Here is a 23064-nt window from a genome sequence, read left to right as displayed (position 1 = left end):
TACCACTTTTTTCAGATTCCATATATATGCATTAATATACAATATTTGTTTTTCTCTTTCTGACTTACTTCACGCTGTATGACAATGTCTAGGTCCATCCATGTCTCTACAAATGACCCAGTTTCATTCCTTTTTATGGCTGAGTAATACTCCATTGTACATATGTACCACATCTTCTTCACCCATTCCTCTGTTGATGGACATTTACGTTGCTTCCATGCCCTGGCTACAGTAAATAGTGCTGCGATGAACACTGGGGTGCATGTTGTCTTTCTGAATTCTGGTTTTCTCTGGATATATGCCCAGTAGTGGGACTGCTGGGTCATATGGTAGTTCTATTTTTAGTTTTTTAAGGACCCTCCATACTGTTCTCCATAGTAGCTGTATCAATTTACATTCCCACCAACAGTGCAAGAGGGTTCCCTTTTCTCCACACCCTCTCCAGCATTTACTGTTTGTAAATTTTTTTGATGATGGTCATTCTGACTGGTGTGAGATGATACCTCATTGTAGTTTTGATTTGCATTTCTCTAATAATTAGCGATGTTGAGCATCTTTTCATGTGTTTGTCAGCCATCTGTATGTCTTCTTTGGAGAAATGTCTATTTAGGTCTTCCCCATTTTTAGATTGGGTTGTTTGGTTTTTTTTTGATATTGAGCTGCATGAGCTGTTTGTATATTTTGGAGATTAATCCTTTGTCAGTTGCTTTGTTTACAAATATTTTCTCCCATTCTGAGGGCTGTCTTTTCGTCTTGTTTCTGGTTTCCTTTGCTGTGCAAAAGCTTTTAAGTTTAATTAGGTCCCATTTATTTATTTTTGTTTTTATTCTCATTACTCTAGGAGGTGGGTCAAAAAATATCTTGCTGTGATTTATGTCAGAGAGTGTTCTTCCTATGTTTTCCTCTAAGAGTTTTATAGTATCTGGGCTCACATTAGGTCTTTAATCTTTGAGTTTATTTTTGTGTATGGTGTTAGGGAGTGTTCTAATTTCATTCTTTTACATATAGCTGTCCAGTTTTCCCAGCACCACTTATTGAAGAGACTGTCTTTTCTCCATTGTATACTCTTGCCTCCTTTGTCATAGACTAACTGACCATAAGTGTGTGGGTTTATTTCTGAGCTCTCTATTTGGTTCCATTGATCTATGTGTCTGTTTTTGTGCCAGTACCATACTGGTTTGATTACTGTAGCTTTGTAGAATAGTCTGAAGTCAGGGAGCATGATTCCTCCAGCTCTGTTCTTCTTTCTCAAGATTGTTTGGGCTATTAGGGGTCTTTTGTGTTTCCATACAAATTTTAAAATTACTTGTTTTAGTTCTGTGAAAAATGCCATTGGTATTTTGATAAGGGCTGCATTGAATCTGTAGATTGCCTTGGTTATTATGGTCATTTTAACAATATTGATTCTTCCAATCCAAGAACACAGTGTATCTTTCCATCTGTTTGTGACATCTTTGATTTCTTTCATCAACGTCTTACAGTTTTCAGAGTACAGGTATTTTGCTTCCTTAGGTAGGTTTATTCCTAGCTTTTTATTCTTTTTGATGTAAATGGGATTGTTCCCTTAATTTCTCTTTCTGGTAGTTCGTTGTTAGTGTATAAAAATGCAACAGATTACTGTATATTAATTTTGTATCCTGCAACTTTACCGAATTCATTGATGAGCTCTAATAGTTTTTTGGTGGCATCTTTAGGATTTTCTATGTATAGCATCATGTCATGTGTGAACAGTGACAGTTTTACTTCTTCCTTTCCAATTTGGATTCCTTTTATTTCTTTTTCTTCTCTGTACTGTTGCTAGGACTTCCAAAACGATATTGAATAAAAGTAGTGAGAGTGGGCATCCTTGCCTTGTTCCTGTTCTTAAAGAGAATGCATTCAGCTTTTCACCATTGGGTATGATGTTAGCTGTGGGTTTGTCATATATGGCCTTTATTAAGTTGAGGTGGGTTCCCTCTATGCCCACTTTCTGGAGAGTTTTTATCATAAATGGATGTCGAATTTTATCAAAAGCTCTTTCTGCATCTATTGAGATGACTGGATGGCTTTTATTCTTCAATTTGTTAATGTGGTATATATCACATTGATTAATTTGTGGATACTGAAACATCCTTGCATCCCTGGGATAAATCCCGCTTGATCGTGGTGTGTGATCCTTTTAATGTATTGTTGGATTTGGTTTGCTAGTATTTTGTTGAGGATTTTTGCATGTATGTTCATCAGTGATATTGGCCTGTAATTTTCTTTTTTTGTGATATCTTTGTCTGGTTTTGGTATCAAGGTGATGCTGGCTTCATAGAATAAGTTCAGAAGTGTTCCTTACTCTGCAATTTTTTGGAGTAGTTTGAGAAGGACAGGTGTTAACTCTTCTCATAGCAGCATTATTTACAATTGCCAATATATGAAAGCAACCTGTGTCCATCAATGGATGAATGGATAAGAAAGATGTGGTATATATATACAAAGGAGTACTGTTCAGCCATAAAAAAGAATGAAATCTTGCCATTTGCAGCAACATGGATGGACTTGGAGGGCATTATGCTAAGTGAAGGAAGTCAGACAGAGAAAGACAAATACTGAATGATATCACTTATATGTGGAATCTAAAAAATACAACAAACTAGTGAATAAAACAAAAAAGAAGCAGACTCACAGATAGAGAGAACAAACTAGTGGTTACCAGTGGCGAGAGGGAAGCAGGGAGGCGCAATATAGGGGTAGGGGAGTAAGGGGCACAAATCATTAGATATAAAATAAGCTACAAGCATATACTGTACAACAGGGGGAATATAGCCAATAGTTTATAATAACTATAAATGAAGTATAACCTTTAAAAATTGTGAATCATTATGTTGTACGCCTGTAACTTATATAATATTGTACACCAACTGTGATTTAATTATTTTTAAAAAGGTTGATGGGAAATATTACAATGGAAGAATGTGTTCACCACCTGAACCCACTGATTAATCTCAGCATGAACAAAAGTGAAGCAACCAGAAATAATGTACTGAAGTATGGCGAGGTGAAAAGAAATTGGGCCTGGGATTTGCTTTAAAATATTATACTTCAGCAAAAATAGTAACAATTACAAAAATAACAAAAATGATAAATGAAGAAAGTATGGCAAAATGTTAATGATGGCTGAAAATGTGTGCTGTGGTTTAATACAGCATTATCTCTATTTTGTATATGTTTGAACATTTTACATAATAAAAAAGTAAGACATACATATCAGCATTTTTATATGGGAATTAGCTTGCAATAATTTAATTTTGGAGAGCAAATTAAAGACAAATGGAAAATCACTGAAAATAATGGGACTGAGGTTTTCTGCAGGTATCTAATAATTAAAAAGAGATAACAGTTTTGATAATCAAAAGAAAAGGAAAACTTCATTCATTCCTTTACCTCATCACCTTAAATTATTTACTTCCACACTTTTTAGAATTTGTAAGAATCTATATTAACTAGAAACAAATGTCTAGGAAAATGCATTTGTTTTGTGACTGAAAGGTGTTTGAGTTTTCCATGATCATCTATTTTAGCAAATTCAGCACTGCAATGAGGAAATTTTCAAATCTTAATTTATCAAAAAAGATACCTACCTAGCTACTAATGTGTTCCCCCTTTAAAGTATGAAAAACTTCAGAAAGTAAAAATGGTATTCTTACCAGGTTTTTATCCCTACAGATCACTCTTCTTCTCTCTTCACAGAAGTTCAACAAAGTGGATAGTTCATTTATGTTGAAAGTATTTCTGGTAGTTGACAATTAGCTTTGTTTACCTTAAAGAGAATATGAACTGTGATTTTCATTTTCAATCAATAAGTGATTTCATCTATTTTTATATATGGCTAGCATATAGATAATTAGAATAGAGCTCTATAAACCCAATGCATTGGTCAATGATGAAGTAGAGTTCTAGAAGACTTCCATTTTTTGATCCATAATTTCTCCAATTTTTACAAATATTGTAAAAGATATAAAACATTGCCAGTGGAGATTAGTAAACCAATTCCTAGGGCACAGGTTCACTGGAAACAGTTTCTAGATCTTGAGGATAAAAGCACAAAACAATCTAAGGTACTTTTGACAAATTCATCCCTTTCTCTATGCATTAGTGAATATTAATTTAGCACACACTATTTATCAGGCATGAGACAAAACATACGCTAAAAATTGTCCTGGTTTATACATTGTTTACTGTCTAGAAGAGTAGTCAGCAAACTCTTAAAACCAGATAGTAAATATTTTGAGCTTCGGATCATACAGTTTCTGGTGCAACTATTCAACCCTGCCATTTTGTAGCATGAAACACCTTTAGACAATAAGTAAATGAGTATGGATGTGCCTCAATAAAATTTTCTTTATAAAAAAAGGAGGCTGCCTATGGGCATAGATTGCCAAACCATGATCTAGTAGGTAAAAACAAGTAATCAGGCACCTAGGATACAGTTTTTATTGGAGAAGGACTTTAGGGGTTCAAGAAGGCTTCCCAGAAGAAGCAATGCTAGAAAATCAATGTTATAAATAAGCCTCCATCACATCCAATTAATCCAAATTAATCCAAGAGATAGAAGGCAGGAAATAAGAAATCTACAAACATAAATTAAGGAAATAAAAAGCAGATGTATAGGAGAGAAGATCAACAAATCAAAAGGTTGGGTCTTACAAAAAAACCTTCCTGGTAAAACTGAATGAAAAAATAAATAAATAAAGAGGTAAATAACTAATATCAAGAATGAAAAATATGATGAAACTACAAATTGTAATGTCCACTTTTTCTAAACAAAAGGAGTCCATTACCAAACATCTTTTATTTATTTATTTATTTATTTATTTATGGGTGTGTTGGGTCTTTGTTGCTGCGCGCGGGCTTTCTCTAGTTGCGGCGAGCAGGGGCTACTCTTCGTTGCGGTGCGCGGACTTCTCATTGCGGCGGCTTCTTTTGTTGCGGAGCACAGGCTCTAGGCGCGTGGGCTTCAGTACTTGTGGCACACGGGCTCAGTAGTTGTGGCTCGCAGGCTCCAGAGCTCAGGCTCAGTAGTTGTGGCACACGGGCTCAGCCGCTCCGCGGCACGTGGGATCTTCCCGGACCAGGGCCCGAACCCGTGTCCCCTGCGTTGGCAGGTGGACTCTCAACCACTGCGCCACCAGGGAAGCCCCCAAACATCTTTTTAAGTCTTCATAAAGTTTCTTACTTTTTAAATCTCCAATTATTTTATGTCAAACATTTCCCTTTTACTTTTAAAAATATTTGACTCCTCAGGATTCTTATTTGTCTTCTCAAAACTCTAACTGGCCATTCACAAAAGCATCAAAAACAATAAAATACTTAAGAATAAATTTAACCAAGGAGGTGAAAGATCTGTACACTGAAAGCTATAAGATTATGATGAAAGAAATTGAAGAAAACACAAATAAATGAAAAGATATCCAATGTTCATGGATTGGGAGAGTACTGTTAAAATGTCCATACTACCTAAAGCCATCTATAAACGCAATGCAATCTCTCTCACAATTCTAATGGCATTTTTCACAAAATAGAAAAAACAATCCTAAAATCTGTATGAGACCACAAAAGACCCTGAATAAACAAATCAATCCTGAAAAGAAGAACAAAGCTGGAGGTATCACATGTCCTGATTTACAGCTATACTACAAAGCTATAGTAATCAAAACAGTATGGTACTGGCAGAAAAACAGACGAATAGACCTATGGACCAGAAACAAGAGCCCAGAAATAAACTCTCACATATTTGATTGACTAGTATTTGACAATGGAGCCAAGAATACTCTCTGGGGAAAGAATAATCTCCTCCATAAATGCAACTGGGATAACTGGATAACCACATGCAGAAGAATGAAATTGAACCCTAATCTTACACCACTCAGAAAAATTATCTTGAAATAGATTAAAGACTTAAGCAGAAGACCTAAATCCATAAAACTCCTAGAAGAAAACATCAGGGGAAAGCTCCTTGACATTGGTCTTGGCAATGATTTTTTGGATACGACACCAAAAGCACAAGCAACAAAAACAATAATTAATAAATGAGACTACATCAAACTGAAAAGCTTCTGCACAGCAAAGGAAACAATCAACAAAATGAAAAGGCAACCTATGGAATGGGAGAAAAAATTTGCAAACCATATATCTGATAAAGGATTGATATCCAAAATATATACAGAAGTCATATAACAAAGAAAAAAAATCAAACAATCCAATTAAAAAATGGGCAGAGGAAGTGATATTTTTTCAAAGAAGACATACAGATGGCTAACAAGTACATGAAAAGGTGCTCAACATCACGAATCATCAGGGAAGTGCAAATCAAATCCACAGTATGGTATCACCTCATACCTGTTAGAATGGCTATCATTAAAAAGACAAAAGATAAGTGCTGGTGAGGATGTGGAGAAAAGGGAACCTTTGTGCACTGTTAGTGGGAATGTAAATTGGTGCAGCCACTATGGAAAACAGTACGGAGCCTCCTTAAAAAATTAAAGCTAGAGGGGCTTCCCTGGTGGCGCAGTGGTTGAGAATCTGCCTGCCAATGCAGGGGACACGGGTTCGAGCCCTGGTCTGGGAAGATCCCACATGCCGTGGAGCGACTAGGCCCGTGAGCCACAATTGCTGAGCCTGCGCGTCTGGAGCCTGTGCTCCGCAACGGGAGAGGCCGCAATAGTGAGAGGCCCGCGCACTGCAATGAGGAGTGGCCCCCGCTTGCCACAACTAGAGAAAGCCCTTGCACAGTAAACGAAAACCCAACACAGCCATAAATAAATAAATAAATAAATCCCCAAAAAAAAAAAAAAAAATTAAAGCTAGAACTACCATATGATCCAGCAATCCCACTTTTGAGTATATATCCAAAGGAAATGAAATCACAATCTCAAAGAGGTATCTACAGCCCCATGTTCATTGCAGCATTATTTAGAATAACCAAGACAGGGAAACAACCTAAGTGTCCACGGACAGATGAATGGATAAAGAAGATATGGTGTACACACACACACACACACACACACACACACACTGGAATATTATTCAGCCATGAGAAACAAGGAAATCCTGCCATTTGCAACAACATGGACGGACCGTGAGGACATTATGCTAAGTGAAATAAGTCAAACAGAGAAAGACAAATACAGTAGGATATCACTTATACATGGAATCTAAAAAAGCTAAGCTCATAGAAACAGAGTAGATTGGTAGTTTCCATAGTTGGGGGGGTGGGGGAAATGGAGAAATGTTAGTCAAAGGGTGCAAACTTCTAGTTATAAGATGAATAAGTTCTAGGGGGGGGGGGTGAAAAAAAAAAAGATGAATAAGTTCTGTGGATCTAATGTACAGCATGGTGATTATATTGTAGTTAACAATACTGTACTACATAGTTGAAAGTTGCTAAGAGAGTAGATCTTAAGTGTTCTCACCACAGTAAAAAATGGTAACTATATGAGGTGATGGAGGTATTAGCTAAAGCTATGGTGGTAATCATTTTGTAATGTATAAGCGTTTTATAATACATAAGTGTATCAAATCAACACGTTTTACACCTTAAACTTACACAATGTTCTATATCAGTTATATCTCAATAAAGGTGGGAAGAAATACACTACTTTAGAAATATCAGTGCATTATTACTTCTGAAAAGCACTAACTTTTTTTAAAAATAAATTTATTTATTTATTTATTTAGGGCTGTGTTGGGTCTTCATTGCTGCGCACGGGCTTTTCTCTAGTTGCGGCGAGCAGGGGCTACTCTTCATTGCGGTGCGTGGGCTTCTCATTGAGGTGGCTTCTCTTGTTGCACAGCACAAGCTCTAGGCACACAGGCTTCAGTAGTTGTGGCACGCGGGCTCAGTAGTTGTGGCTCACAGGCTCTAGAGCGCAGGCTCAGTAGTTGTGGCGCATGGGCTTAGTTGCTCCGTGGCATGTGGGATCTTCCTGGATCAGGGATCAAACCCATGTCCTCTGCATTGGCAGGCAGATTCTAAACCACTGCACCACCAGGGAAGTCCCAGCACTAACTTTTGTACATAACTTTTTTCTCCTATTGAGATTGATATTTTGTGGTGAAATTTGCTTTGATTGCCAATTGAGCAATTTATATTTATAAAAGCATCTTACTTTAGCTAATTATTTTTCAACTGAACAATATCAATTTAATTATTTTATTTAAAATGCTCTGGCTCCTCCCTATCCTCCAATAATCATTAGGTTTATTAGTAGCTTTAGGTTACTTCTGGATTATGTTTTATTATGAAAATGCTGAATCATTCTCCTATCTGAGTATCTGTGCCTCTAATATATTATAGATAATATGTAACATATTCCACCAGCATTTATCCAGTTAGCAAAACAAGCAAAATTCTGAATTATTAAGGGCTAAATAAAATATTTTCATTCTTGATGTGGAAAATAAAACAAAACAAGCCTCCAAATGACTAAGAACTAAAAGATCTTGATTTAGTAAAATGGTATATACATTCCTTTAAATGAACCCTTACCTTATACACTTCTTTCATCACTTCTAGAAGAGCTTTAACATTGTGGTGACTGAATGGTTTCAGTCCAACAAAACAGTTGAAAGACGATGGCAGTTTTAAGCATCTGGACCAGTGTGTTGAGAGAGGATTCTTGCAAAGATGCCCAACACTGCCCTGAGGGGTGTAAAATCAGCCATGATATATATGCACCCCCCAAAAAACTCCCTCAGCTTCTAAGTTCTTTAACGTAAGAAATAGATCGTATTTTCCATTTCTGATGGCATAACCCATAAAATATCTTTTCGAAGGATAACATCCTGGACAACATTTATTACTCACAGATCTGGAAAAAAAAATTTTTTCCCTGATAAAGTATCTTTGGAATTAAAAGCTCAAATTCAGGTTTCTGAAAAAATTTGTTGATAGTTCATAGTTATGCTTGATTACTTGATTGACTTCATGATTTTCAAACTGAAACTTCCATAGGGTATCTATAAAGTCTGAAAACATACATAGGTGAATAAATAAATACAAATGCACACACATACACACACGACATATAATGTCATCAAGGACATTTTTAATCTGTAAAAAATAAAATAATATTATCTATGTTTTCAGACTTTATGAACACCTTGTATAGATGGATATATTTTTAAATTAGCTCAGTAACAATATTTTAATATCACTGAGGTTACAAACTGAATTTTTGTACCTTTAAAAGACAATTCTCAAAAACAAACATATCAAGTGTTAAAATATATTTTCAAACTAATGTAACTAAAATAGTATGACCCAGATGCATGAAAGGCAGATTAATTTAGCAGAGACTTCACAAATGGACCCAAATACAAATGAGACTTCAGTATATGATGAAGGTGGCATTGCATATTAGTGGGGAATGAAACAGATCATTTAATAAATGTGTGACAACTGGAAATTGATCCAGAAAAAAAATGAAGTTTAATCAAGATAAACTCCATATAGTTCAAAGATTTAAACATAAAAATGAAACAATGTGGGGGAGGGATAAGTTGGGAGATTGGGATTGACATATACACACTACTATATATAAATTAGATAAATAATAAGAACCTGCTGTATAGCACAGGGAACTGTACTCAGTACTCTGAATGACCTGTATTGGAAAAGAATCTAAAAAAGAGTGGATATATGTATATATATAACTGATTCACTTTGCTGTACAGCAGAAACTAACACAACATTATAAATCAGCTATAATCCTATAAAAATCAACTTAAAAAATGAAACAATAAAAATTCTAATAGGAGCACGGGAAATCTTTAAATTTCATCATGAGGTAAACTTTTTGAGGTATGACCCAAATTTAGAAACCATAAAAGAAAATGTTAATATAGTAGGCTGCATAAAAATGTTTAAAAATAATTATGCATGGCAAAAATACCACAAAGTAAAAAAAATTTTAGTAGCCTAAAGAAAAAAATTGCAACTCATACTGTGGATAAAGAATTGTCGTATATGTATAGCTGATTCATTGTGCTGTACAGCAGAAACTAACACAACATTGTAAAGCAACTATACTCCAATAAAAATTAATTTAAAAAAATAAAATAAATAAGTGATATGGGAAGATGCTGCAAAAAAAAAAAAAAAAGAATTGTCTTAGTAGTTTAAAAGCTTCTAAATAAAAAAGAAAGATACTAACAACAAATGGAAAAATAGGTAAGGGGGATAACTGATAGTTTCTAGAATATGATGTACAAATGGAACTGAATATAGGAAAACCAGCACAACTTCATTCATAATGAGAAAATTCAAATTCAAATTAAGAGATTCTTGGGGACTTCCCTGGTGGCGCAGTGGTTAAGAATCCACCTGCCAATGCAGGGGACACAGGTTTTATCCCTGGTCCGGGAAAATCCCATATGCTGTGGAGCAACTAAGCCCATGAGCCACAACTACTGAGCCCGCGTGCCACAGCTACTGAAGCCCACATGCCTAGGGCCCATGCTCCACAACAAGAGAAGCCACCGCAATGAGAAGCCCACACACCGTGACAAAGAGTAGCCCTTGCTCGCCGCAACTAGAGAAAGCCCGCGGGCAGCAACGAAGACCCAATGCAGCAAAAGAAAATAAATTTAAAAAAAAAAAAGAGAGAGATTCTTGGGAATTCCCTGGCTGTCCAGTGGTTAGGACTCCATGCTTCCACTGCAGGGGGCCCAGGTTTGATCCCTGGTCAGGGAACTAAGATCCTACAAGCAGCGTGGCCTGCCCAAAAAAAAAAAAAAAAAAAAAGAGAGATTCTTCTTTTCAGAATGGTATAGACCAAAGTTTGGTTCACACTGTGGCAAAGTGTGTGGGCTGATGCTCTCATATTTATTAAGTGTAAACTGGTACATCTTCTGTCAGAGCTATGTTGCCCAATTCCAAGGGTGACAATGTGAATGGTAACCACTTAAAGTTGGACAACATGGTGGCCCTGACTTCTGTGGAGGGTCATTTGGCAAAATCTCTCAAGATTTAAAACACACATACAATTTGACCCAGTAATTTTGCTTTCTGGACATTTCCCTGCCCGTGTGAATTTATGTATGTACAAAGAAATGCATGTTACAACTGTTATAATAGCAAAAATTTATGTATATCCTCCCAATAGAATACTACTCAGCCATTAAATGGAATGAGGCAGTCGTATAGGTGCTGTAACATAATGATCTCCAAGATATACTGTTTAGTGGAAAAAAGCAAGTTGCCAAAGAATGTATGCTACCATTTTTAAAAAGATTTATTATTTCTATATGTTTTTATATAGAGAGAATATCTTTCAAAGGTTACACAAGAAACTCTACTCTGTAACTGCTTTCTGGGAGGGGAACTAGGTAGCTTATAATTCACTGTACATTTCATCTTCATACCTTTTAAGCTTTGGACCTTGAACATTAGCTCAAAGTTGTAAAAGGATATCCCATGGCATTGAATAAAATATAAAACAAGAACACAAAGTTAAACATTTTTTTCCTTACCTCTGGTCAAAATGTCTAAAGTTTTAAAACAACATAAAGTTTCAAAGTATGGATTTATCTTGACTGGATACTCTATGGTTATTAAATTCTGATGTCAAGGCGATGACCAAGTCTAAGAACTACACATGCTTTGTGATGACAGAGTAATGATTATAATAGCTTCGAAACCGTGCGGGACCCTGTGGGGCGCTCCCAGGTACAAAAGGCTTTCCGTGCCTCCTGCTTCTTGATTGCAGGAAAAAAGGCTTCAACCTCCGAGACCTTCCCTGAGTTCCAAAGGGCAGATTCAAACTGTTACTAACTAGGAAGTGAGGGAATGCAGAAAGGAAGGAAAGCCAGTCAGGAAACAATAGTGCAGAGATGGGGCAGGGTCCTGGTTCCTCCCCAAGGGATATACAAGACAGTCTGACACATATCTCTGAGTGCTTCTACAGGAACTAAGACCCCAACCCAGGTGGAAGATGGTAACTTCAGGCTGACCATAAGCACTTGAACCCCAGACTGTTTACAACCAGAAAGCTGATGACTGAGGTTCCTAGAGCACCATCCTGTTACCTCACCACCAACCAGTCAGAAGAAAGTCACACACTCTGCAGCCCTCCCTGAAAATTTGCCTTTAAAAACTCTTCCCTGAGACCCATCAGGGAGTTTAGGTCTTTTGAGCATAAACTGCCCGTTCTTCTTGCTTGGCACTTGAAATAAACCTTTCTCTGCTCCAAACTCCGATGCTTCGGTTTGTCTGGCCTCACTGTCCATCAGGCACACAAACTTGGATTTGACAATAGCTTTAGGTTACTGTTTTCAATAATGCACATACCACATATTCAAACATTTGTGTAGTATTTTGCAATCTATCTAAAATTTGCTACAACTTCTACTTCAGACAGTGACTCTCTATTGAGGATACAGATAAAGTGACATAAAGGTAATCACACTTACTCAGGACTTGTGAAGATTGGCCAGTCATGTGATGAACGGCCTCTGCAAACGGAACCACCAGAGTCATCCAGTTCTTAGGATCGTGCATGACAGGACACTCTGGGGGCAGAAGCAAGACTGATAAAGCTTCTTGGTGTGGAGAACGATACGGAAGAGCTCTGAGCGGAGGATCCCTGAGACGTGTTGTCATCTGTGGTCGAAACGGGATCAGGGAGAGGCCCAGGATATATTAGACACAGAGTATTATAAGAAAGAAGCTATGGGACCAGAGGTTTCATGGCCACTATGTTCCAAATGGAATAATCATTTAGTTTTCCCCGAAACCTACTATTCAAACTCCATCACTCCTTGTATCCCACATGCCTCTGAAGTAGTATGTGAGAACCATCCACCCTATTTTATACTGGGGTGAATGAAAGAAATAAAGTGAAATCACATGCCTGGACATACTGAATGAATCATAACGAACGGTTGCTCAATTAGAAGGGATCCATATCCAGATCTATCTGACCTAACATTCTACCGCGGCAGAGAAAACGCCATATGTTCACCTCGCCAATCCTATGTCATCTTCCTCCAGGGATCGCAGGCAGATGGCATTGCCCAGCCTCCCCTGCAGTTAGGTGGGCCCATGTGACCGGGTTCTAGCTAACAGAATGTGAGGGAAGGCGACGTGTGACACTTCCAGGCTTGGCCCCTAAAGCCTCCCATGTGACCTTTCATACCCTCTTTTCCCCATCTGCCAACAACACAAAAGACCTACTGGAGAATTTCATGGCCCTGAGGCCTAGAATGACAGAAAGGAGCCTGAGTCACCCCTGAATGAACCTGGGCAGAGGGGGGGAAGGGTAGTAGAATTTGCCACCCCCAAATATGCCACTCCAACATGAGGGTTATTTTAAGCTGAAGGCAAGTGAAAAAAAGCAGACACAGAATGAGCTCTCTGGCCTCTCCCATCTACCTGAAAACAGAACATAAATTCCCCTTGTGAAGGTGCCCTCCTGTCCCCAGCTTCCTGTACCAGGAAGGGGATAACCTGACTAGCAGAGATAGCCGGCGCTGAGGGAGACTCTACACCACACACCTTACTCACTAGCCCTTACCCACCATTGCTTTCTTCGTGTATTTTCCTTCCCACCATTTGCCAACCCAGAAGCTCCAAGTCCATATCTTTTGTCTTCTCGCTTCTCTACAAAATTACTGTTCTTCGCTAAGATGCTTTAGAAGCCCAAATTCTAACCACTCCTTAAAGTTACTCATCGCTGAGTATTTCCCTGTGTAAGTGGGATGCACGTGTGAATAAACCTGTTTTTCTCTTGTTCATCTGTCTTTTCTCAGTGTGATCTGTGAGGCCCCAGCCAATGAAACTAAGATAAGGAGAGGAAAAGTAATTTTTTTCCTTCCCTACAGGTGCCTCCTATCTCAACCCTCTTTGGACTTTGGTGTGAGGAAAAAAAAAAAAAATCTTCACTGTGTGAATAGGCCGTTGAGATCTGGAAGTTGTCTGGAGGAGCTTATGTCTGGAGGCGGTGATCAAGAGGACGCTGACCCTCAAGCTGGACCTGGGCAGTCACATGCTCCTCACCCACTCCCGTGTGTTTGGAGTGCATGCCCCGCCCCCTGTGCCCATACTGGGAGCTGTCCCAAGGATGCAGCCTCGAGAGGGTAAGGTGCTGCTGAGACCATCTGGACAGTCTATGTGACTGAACCCAGCAGTTAATGCCTCTATGTGAACTACAGGATTCTGGCGGGCGGGTGCAGATCTACTCTTCTTGCGGCCACCCAAGACAAGCCTTGCAAGTTCCCTTGTTTATTAAACCTGCTACCTTCCAATCTGGAGGGGCTGCCTCTTTCTTCAGTCTCTCCTTGTCCTCTGAGCACAGGGGCCGGTTTCTGAACCAACAGCTTATGTATTCTCTCTGACAGATCTTAGATACTCTTAACTGTGAGTATCTGCCTCTACAGGTCCTAAGGGTTAAGTAAGATGATTCATGCAACAATAAACTGTGAAGTACTGTGTAATATTATTACATTGATGTTCTTACAATTTGTTTTTTCATATATCCAGAAGAACATGACTTCTGTGGAATGCTAGTAGGTGTACATGGGAAAATAGTGCCACAAAGTCAAATAACTTTGAGAACAATAGGGTCAGAGAAGCTAGATTTCTTTCAGTATATGACATCATCTTTGCTTTACTTATGTGCATCACGACTCCATAACAGTATGCAGTGTTCCTAAAGCTGCTTCACTAAGAACCCCTCTTCATAGAGCATTCTGTGAAACTAATGTTTCTTAGAACTCACACTGGGAATAGCACCCCAAGTGATCTCCCACATAACCTAAATATTTATTTTAAAAATATACCTGATCACATTTACTATTCTTACTTTTTCATCTTGAAAATAAAAATAGGGACTTCCCTGGTGGTCCCGTGGGTAAGACTAAGCGCTCCCAATGCAGGGGAGCCCAGGTTTGATCCCTGTTCAGGGAACTGGATCCCACATTCATGCCGCAACTAAGACCCGACGCAGCCAAATAAAATATAAATAAATAAATAAATATTTTAAAAAGTAAATAAATAAAAATAGTTTCTACTGCATATTAAGGAACACTCTCTCCCTTTCCCTTCCAAATGTAGGGACCCAAAACGGTATAAAGATGACTTTCAACTGAAGACGTCAGAGATAGAGCTGTTGTGGAAAGAAGCCTTCAGAGCTTTCCTCATCTCACTAAAGGCAGAGGCTTCGAAGAGTGAAGCAGCTATAAATCCTCTCCTGGGTGGGCAGGCAAGCGAGCTTCACTGCCAGGAAAAAGACCCCGCACTTGCACTTGGATGAGAAATTGCAGAAACAAACATTATCACAAGCTATCCTATCTTCCATGTGTCCCCCTAAAAGCCCACTTGTCTCCCAATGGAAATTGTTCCATTTGTTTCTCCCCCTTCCCTAACGTTGGTATATAAACCCTCATCCCTAGCTGCTCTTCACGAGTAGAACTTTTCTGTTAATCTGTCTATTCTTAATCGGTGGGTCCCAAAACATATGAATCCCAAACTAGTACTCTTTTCATAAGTTATACCTCTCAAGCATTGTTATTCTCATATTGAAAATAAAAATACTGTATCTACTGTACATTTAAGCATGCAGTAAGAAAATAAATGCCAGCGCCTAATACAGCGTCTGGCATATAGTAACCTCATAATAAACACTAGCTCCTCCCCTATCACACTTCCATCTCACTCACCTCCTAACAAAAGTAAACTGTAATCATATTGGTTCCTGTAAAGAAATTCTATTGATCTCTTTCTCAAGTGAATATTGGTTATTACCATAGAAGAAATTCATTCTTTTTTTGTTAACTGCTCGTCATTTCCAAGGCCACATCAATGGAAATAGTTTCTCCAGATTCTCTTTGGATGCAAGACATGCCAAAAAAACACATAAACAGATGTAAAGGAATATTTCTAACTTCATATATCATTATGTATAATTTTATTTTACTACATATCATGTATTGTCTTTTTTCTTAAAGCTTGCATTCTTTCAAAATAATCGATTTACTTGGCACAAAAAAAAATTATAAAATCTATGTCCTCCTGAAAGAGAATAGGTAACAATTTATTATCTCAAGTTTGGGCTGCAACAATAGCAAAAGTTTACGTGCTGCGTCTGAGAGCTGAAACCATTTACCCTCACACTCAGCCTGCGCACTGAGAACTGAAACTCCCTAACCCCACCTATCTTACCATCTATATTTACATTACTTTGGGATTCCACTGTTTCATTAGCATGACTTTACTATTCCAAGACACCCTTGCCCAAGCAAATGGCTTGATTGTTCATTTTAGGAACTTCCTGAAAAGACCCATTAACTCTACCACGGGAAGCAATCAACAGTTTACGCCCTAAAATTCTTCGCATCTCTTGTCTCAAAATCCTTGCCTTGCTGTTTCCAACCGTTCCCGGATTGTAGTATCTTTCCTCAATCCTGATGAAGTCCCCAATCCTCCCCTCCCACACTGAGAGACCTGCCTTAATCCAAACTGCTGATTTAAAAAAATTCAGACCTGGCCATTCCCCTCAGAAATACTACCAAGGCTCTGTCTAGGTGTGGCATCTCCCTGGGCTGTGTTGGTAATATTTCAGGAACCTGCACTCGGAAGGACGGTTTGTCTTTATAATGTACTATTAAATATTTCATGCTCGCTAGATTAACCAATCAACTGTAATACTAGGCCTAAAACATTTATGCAAGTACCAAAACAGAGTACTGTAAATTTCCCTGTAAAATAAATTCTCCTTTGCAGTCTTTGGCGTCTTCAGATCAAACCTTGAGGTTTATCACTCCTGGGAAGGGGACGTGGATACATTGGCACTTTAGAAAGATAATATTCTTAGTGTAGAAAAGATCCTCCTCTAGGTAATGAGAATTAGCTTGAGGCTGCAGTGGGGAAGAAACAGGACACATTGCATGGTAGAGTCCCCTCCTTCCTAGGCTAGAAGGATGGCAAGAGGAGGAAGGCAAATGGGAGAGGAAGCCGGCAGAGGGAAGCCGTATCTTGATTTCTCACCTCCTGCCTTTGGCCGGGATACGCAGAGATGAATAGGGGTGCCTTTGGGGACTCTAGAAGGATAACTGCCTCGTGAGCTGCGGGCGGCAGGCATGACACTCATCTTCCCCGGGCTTCTCTGGTTCCCAGGTGAAGCTGCTGGACCCAAGAGTTCCTCCAGTGTCCCTGAGGAGTGGCTGGGAACGCACCTGGGTTAAGAACCAAAGGGACAATGGGGGGGGGGGGCGGGGAGGGGAGGGCAGGTTACTTAGAGGCAAGAAGTACCTGCAACAGGGGTTAAGCGAATAGTGAGTACCGCCTAGCGGCGGATGTGTACAGCTATCTTCTGAACCAGTGAGCCAACCTGAGGCCAAGTCAACAAGGGAGGGACAGGTCCTGACCTAGCGAAGGAGGACCGGGATGAGTGACACCAGCTGCGGACAGACCTGCAGGGCACCGGCCTCCAGAGAAGACAGAGGGCAGCCTAAGGGCCCCTTTATGCTGCTATTCCCCCTCCCCTCCCTTGTTACTGCTAAAGTAATTAAACAAGGAGGCCATTACACTGCAGTGGCTCTAGTGCCATGGTGGCCTGTAAAAGCAAACCAAAATCTAAGCCTGTAAATGCCTCAAAGTTATGAATCAAAAGCTAAGGGCAACCAGTCACAAAAAGCCCACTAGGCTTTAAGTTATAGCCAATCAAATAATTTCCTTTCTTTGTTTCTGTATCTTCTCTATATGTCTCTCCCTGAGCTCCTCTCGCTGGAGCACTTAAGCAATTCTGAATTGGTGCTGCGTGATTCAAACTGATGTTTGCTCAAATAAACTTACAATTTTTAATATACCTCACTTTATCTTTCAGTAGTTCCCAGGTACAGTATTGGAGCGCATAGAGGGAGGGGAAGAAACAGAAGACCAAACACTGAGCAATTTAAGAGAGGAACTGTTTAAAGTACTGAATCAGACCAAGTGTCAAACCAAGCAGGAGAGAAGTTAGATTCTCCTCTGTGGTAGTAAGACTAGTTAAAGATAAAATAAATAGAATCTGTTTTCCTTACTGATCTCAAAATAAGAGCTTCAGAGCACAGCCCTGGCCTCTAAGTACAAAAGCAATGTGAGAATGAACTGATCGCTCCTAGATACAAAGATTCTGAAAAAAACACCATTCCTGCCAATCAGACACCAGAGGAGGGCAGGGCAGAGGAAGTGAACAATGTAAATTAGAAATTACAACTTGCAGTGGTCCAATAGGAAATTACTTTACAAAAATGGGAGAATTCTGTAACAACCTATGGAGTTTTCAACGTTGGATTTTTTTTGTTCATAGATGACAAAATTCACATATTAAAATGACTGAGTCGAAACATTTCATTTTAAATAGCCCCCAGTGTTTTAAATAAAGGTAAGTCTAATGTAAATGTTACCTTTTGTTTAAAAACTTGCAGTCAGACAAGCAGGAGATGAAAATATCACTCCAATTTCCCTGCAAACATAATAAGACAAGGTTAAGTCACAACATACTATAAGCATGTCCCTTTTATCTTACCGAACACTGTACGTAACTGATGACGTGGAATCATCATTAACGAAAATAACTACTCTCTTAAGAGTCTTCCAAATTCTGGGTATACTTTGTGCATGTGACTGCTAATCTCACCAAAACCCTTCATAGTTGATTTGATCAAGTCATCTAGATTTAAATAAAATTCATCCTTCTGAAAACAGAAACTTCTGGAGCTCCAGAGAATAAACTATGAAGCCATAAAAACAGTCTGCCTTGGGGAAGGCTTTGTGGGACAGAAAGCATTTTTGATTCACTCCTGCATCTTCCTCACCTATCAAAGTGTCTGGCATATTGTACATCCTCAATATACCTCTGTTAAAGAAATGATGAATGAATGAATACATCAATGACTTCTTCAAACTAAGAGATGGTAGAAGAGAATCATGGTTAAAATGCAAATGCATTCATGACAAAGCCAAATCCTCTCTCTTATGTCTAGGATAAAATGACCAAGACTTCAGAACCACATAAAAGTGGTTTCTCCTTTTTTTCTTGGCCGTGCCACGCGGCTTGCAGGGTCTTAGTTCCCCAAACAGGGATCGAACCTGGGCCCCCAGCAGTGAAAGTGCAGAGGCCTAACCACTGGACCACCAGGAAATTCCCAGTTTCTACTTTGTCGGACAGAGCCACCTCTCAGCCACTTCATGCTCTGCAATTCCTCTTGCCACTGCCATCCATTTTTCTGTCAGCGACTGGTTAATTCGGCTTATTTCTGGCAGGGTTTTCCTGGAAACACTGGTGGAACTAGTATCCTTCTAGGAGGAAAGAAAAGAATGATCAGGAAAATACACACACACACACACTAAGTAGTGAGTAAAACACAGGTGGGAGATAGGCCCCCATCCTCTCAGACAGACAGTGGGGTTTGGTGGGAGGAGCCACGGCATCAGACTGGCCTGGCTCTTCCATTTCCTAGCCTTGGCCACTTTGCTTGGTCCAAGCCTTAGTTTTGTTATTTAAAAAATGAGAGAACACAAAAGAATTGAAAACAGGGACTCAAACAGATACTGTATGTCAATATTCATTGCAGCATCATTCACAATAGCCAAAAAGATGGGAACAACCCACATCCAGCAACAGCACCAACAGATGAATATGGTACATCCATACAATGGAATATTACTCAGCCGTGAAAAGGAAGGAAGTTCTGACACATGCTGCAACATGGATGAACTGTGAAAACACTATGCTGAGTGAAATAAGCCGGATACAAAAGGACAAATATTGTACGATTCCACTTATATGAAACAGGCTAACCCATAGACAGAAAGGGTATTAGAGGATACCTGGGGTTACGGGTATGGGGAATGGGGAGTTATTATTTAACGGTTAAAAGTTTCTGCTTGGGGAGAAAAAGAGTTTCTGCTGGGGGTAATGAAAAACGTTTTAGAGGTAGATAGCGGTGATGGTTGCACAACACTGTGAATGCAAGTAATGCCACTGAATTGTACCTTTTAAAATGGTTGAAATAGCAAATTTTATGTTATATATGTTTTACCACAATTAAAAAATGAGATAACACTACCTACGTCTCTGGGCTCCTGTTAAGATTAAAAGATATTAGGTATACAAAGCCTTTGGATTATAGTAAGTACTCAGTAAATACTAGTTTCTTTCTGCCCTTTAATCATCCACAGGTTTTTGCTTTCATATCAGTGGTTTTCAAACTGATAACAGAATCACCTAGTGATCTTGTTAAAGCGTAGACCGCTGGGCCCATCTCCACAGTTTCCGATTCAACAGGTCAGGAGTGGAGCTCAAGAATCTGCGTCTAGCACATTCCCAGGTGAGGCTGAGGCTGCCGATTGGGGACCACATTTCTGAGAACCATGGTTCTATATCATATTTGAAACCAAATGGCTCAACCAGAGGTGTCAGAAATCACTGTCTGGAGAGAAACACCTGTCTTTAACACGTTCTTCCAAGGACGTTAGTGCTCTGCTCCGTAAGATACCTCTGCTTCCACTGACTTATAGTAAATCAGGGAATTCTGCATCACTTTTGTTTAATGCTTAGCTAAAGACCTTCTGAAAAAGATGTATTACCGTGACTCCCAAAGCTCCCTTCACTGTCTTGATCTGAGTCCTGGGTGTTCCCTGGAGTTCAACCATGGGGAAGCTTTTTTCCCTCCACCATCCCAGGGACCTTAGGACAATGAGATGCTCGCTATTGGCATTTACAGACCATTGCTTCTACTTTCTTCTTCAAAATCCCAGCTCCTCTGACGCACGTAACATCAGACTGTATCACCTGCCGAAGTCCTAGTCACGAGCCTTCAATCACTGAAAACTTCAGCACCCTGCTGACTGTCTTCCTCGCACGTCCGCGCCTGGCATCACTCTCCTGTCCTTCTCAGCAACTTCACACTTAATGGAGCCGGTTTATTTCCCCACGTGACCTCTCAGTTCTTTATCTTGTCTCCACTCTCCCTCTGCTCCCCTGCAGCCGCCCAGGCCCCGGGTCGGGGCTTCTATACCGATCCGACTGGCATTTTGCGTCACATAATTCTCTGTCGTGAGCGGCTGCCCTGTGCGTTGCAGGACGTTTAGCAGTGGCCCTGGCCTCTACCCACGAGATGCCGGCAGCAGCCGCCCCGACATGCACGCCCCTCCCTCACGACAACCTCAGCTGAGCACAGACGCTGCCAGATGTTTCCAGGGGCGCAAAACCGCTCCTAGTTGAGAACTATTGCCCTAGATAAAGGTGATGTTCTGTACTTTATAATCACCAGTAATTGTTCCAGGGACTTCCCTGGTGGCGCAGTGGTTAAGAATCTGCCTGCCAATGCAGGGGACACCGGTTCAAGCCGTGGTCCGGGAAGATCCCACATGCCACGGAGCAACTAAGCCCATGCGCCACAACTACTGAGCCTGCACTCTAGAGCCCACGAGCCACAACTACTGAGCCCGTGAGCCACAACTACTGAGCTGGTGTGTCTAGAGCTCGTGCTCCGCAGCAAGAGAAGCCACCGCAGTGAGAACCCCGTAGAGAAAGCCCACACGCAGCAACAAAGACCCAACGCAGCCAAACAAACCAACAAAAATTGTTCCACCTTCTAAATTTCCATCAGAAACATTCTCCCGTCTGATCATCATACACCATCCTTCTAATTCACTGACTTCAGAGTGGAACTCCCAGGCTAACATTCTTTGATGCTGGAATGAGTTCAGACTTGGGGGCTGTTGGGATGAAATGAATGTATTCTGCATGCAAGAAGGACATAAATTTGAGGGGGGCAGTGGCAGAACGTTACGGACTGAGTGTTCTCCCCCCAGATTCATATATTGGAATCCTAACCCCCACTGTGATGGTATTAGGAGGTAGGGCCTTCGGAAAGTGATTGGGTCATAAGGGTGGAGCCCTCAGGAATGGGACTAGTGCCCTTTATAACAGACCCCAGAGAGCTCTTTCACCCCTGCTCCTTCTGCCACATGAGGATACAGTGAGAAGACAGCCATCTGTAAACCAGGAAGCAGGCCCTCACCAGACATCAAATATGCCATCAACTCTTTTTTTTTTTTTTTTTTTTTTTTGGCCGCACTGTGCAGCTTGGGGGATCTTAGTTCCCGGGCCACAGCAGTGAAAGTGTCGAGTCCTAAACACTGGACCGCCAGGGAATTCCCAAATGTGCTGTCATCTTAATCCCAGACTTCCCAGCCTCCAAAACTGTAAGAAACAAATTTCTGTTTATAAACCACTCAATCTATGGTATTTTGTTATAGCAGCCCGAACAGACGAAGACACTTTAGAGTGGAATCCACTCCAACATTCTTTGAGGCCACTGGGCTCTCCAATCCATCAACCCTATTGTTTGTTCATTATCCATCCTCCTCTTCATGTCTTTCTTACCCAGCTTAGAGTCTATGGTCAGCAGTGTAATCAGTCCTTTGCAAATACCTCCACGTCTTCTGTCCCTTTCCTACTGTACTTACCTAGCAAAAGTCCACCTGTAGTTAACCTTCAATCTGAATTACTCCAAAGGAACCCAAGCAGCTTAACATCAATGGAGAAAAACAAACAACTGTGCCGACTGATTTCACCTTATGCCCTACAACCACAGATTTCAAATGGTTACTCTATACTGTCTAGTAGTCTCCCACGATGTTCACTGTCTCACTCTGAGTCACTACTGCACACTTTCCTTTTATTCCTAAACCTGTAGCGATCCTCCTCTGCTTCACTAAGTTTCAAATAAGGACCGTGCCTTGTGCATCACTGAGAAAACTGAAACAATCAGGGAAGAACTAATCCCCTTCCCACAAGCAACCGACCCTCACCTCCACTGTTCCTCATCAGAACGGAATAAAAATTTCTGCCCAAAGCCCTATACTTGCCACACTGGACCCTTGACCCTGCTTCCTTGCTCCTATTCTGGGACATGACCTCTGCAATTATTCCCTGTTTCTCATGCACCATCACTTTCTCCTCCTGAACTGGATCATTCTCACTGGCATACCTTAATATCATACAAACATACCTTAATATCATACAAACATACCTTAATATCACCCCT

General features: G+C 40.1%; 1 protein-coding gene across 1 annotated transcript in view; it reads right to left on the bottom strand.

The window, feature by feature from the left end:
• The window catches only part of HERC6 (HECT and RLD domain containing E3 ubiquitin protein ligase family member 6), a 55619-nt gene that overhangs the window by 14815 nt on the left and 17740 nt on the right, over positions 1-23064 (bottom strand). The window contains 10 exon segments of the mRNA XM_068543646.1: positions 3228-3343; positions 3675-3760; positions 3763-3787; positions 8516-8564; positions 8566-8668; positions 12439-12628; positions 15770-15807; positions 15810-15848; positions 18412-18470; positions 19182-19306. Of these exon segments, the coding sequence (XP_068399747.1) occupies positions 3228-3343; positions 3675-3760; positions 3763-3787; positions 8516-8564; positions 8566-8668; positions 12439-12628; positions 15770-15807; positions 15810-15848; positions 18412-18470; positions 19182-19306 (830 nt within the window).

Source organism: Eschrichtius robustus, chromosome 4, assembly GCF_028021215.1.
Source record: "Eschrichtius robustus isolate mEscRob2 chromosome 4, mEscRob2.pri, whole genome shotgun sequence".
NCBI lineage: Eukaryota > Metazoa > Chordata > Mammalia > Artiodactyla > Eschrichtiidae > Eschrichtius > Eschrichtius robustus.
The sequence above is the reverse complement of the archived record's forward strand: the minus strand, read 5'-3'. Positions and strand labels throughout refer to the sequence as shown.